This window comes from Buceros rhinoceros, unplaced genomic scaffold (assembly GCF_000710305.1).
Source record: "Buceros rhinoceros silvestris isolate BGI_N320 unplaced genomic scaffold, ASM71030v1 scaffold22299, whole genome shotgun sequence".
Classification (NCBI taxonomy): domain Eukaryota; kingdom Metazoa; phylum Chordata; class Aves; order Bucerotiformes; family Bucerotidae; genus Buceros; species Buceros rhinoceros.
The window spans coordinates 1,294-2,021 of record NW_010431211.1 but is presented as its reverse complement, the minus strand read 5'-3'; the positions used below and the strand labels follow the sequence as shown (position 1 = coordinate 2,021).

The 728-nt window shown below is 61.5% G+C and overlaps 1 protein-coding gene across 1 annotated transcript in view; it reads right to left on the bottom strand.

Moving 5' to 3' along the window:
* Window positions 1-301: 301 nt before the first annotated feature.
* PRNP (prion protein) overlaps window positions 302-728 on the bottom strand; it is a 962-nt gene continuing 535 nt past the window's right edge. The window contains exon 4 of the mRNA XM_010143359.1: window positions 302-728. Within this exon, the coding sequence (XP_010141661.1) occupies window positions 302-728 (427 nt within the window).

Genomic DNA, 728 nt, shown 5'->3' with positions numbered 1-728 from the left:
GCCAAGGACCCGGTGAGCTCCGCTCTGCCTGGACCCTCTCGGGGTGGCCCCGAGGAGGAGGAGTGGTGAAGGCCACTTTTTTGGGTATCCAGCTCCAGCACTGTCCTGCCACGCCAGGGACGTGTTTGGGGTGGAGAAGAAAATTTTCATCCGGTCTCCTAAACTGGAGCCTCCGGGGAGGTGACGGGGGGCGTCGGTGCCCGTGAACCCCGAGGGCTCTTCACCAAAGACAACTGCAAGCGAGAGGGGGCTCGGGAGGGGGTCCCCACGGGGACCCGTGTGACATTTTGAAGCCATGGGATCAGTGCAGGATGAAGAGGGTGAGGAGGAGGAGGGCGGTGGTGAGGCAGGCGTTGGTGACGTGCAGCCGGATGCCGGAGTTCATGAGGTACTCGCGGTACTGCTGGATGCACATCTCCCGGATCACCTTGGTCACCACCTTGGTTTCCATCTCCGTCTCCGTTTGGTTGACCGCCGCAGCGGCCTCCGAGACGTTCTTCTTGGCGGCGGGTCCGATGTTGTGTTCGGTCACGGTGATGTTAAAGCAGTCGGTGACGAAGACGTCCTGCGAGACGGGGCCGTTGTAATCCCGGTAGTAAACCTGGTTGGGGTAACGTGCCGCATTTTGGTTCCACCATCGGTACTCATCGGGGCTGTCAAAGTGATAATGCATCCCTGACATGACGCGTCCCATGGCGTAGCCCCCCAGGCCTCCCACCACGGCACCC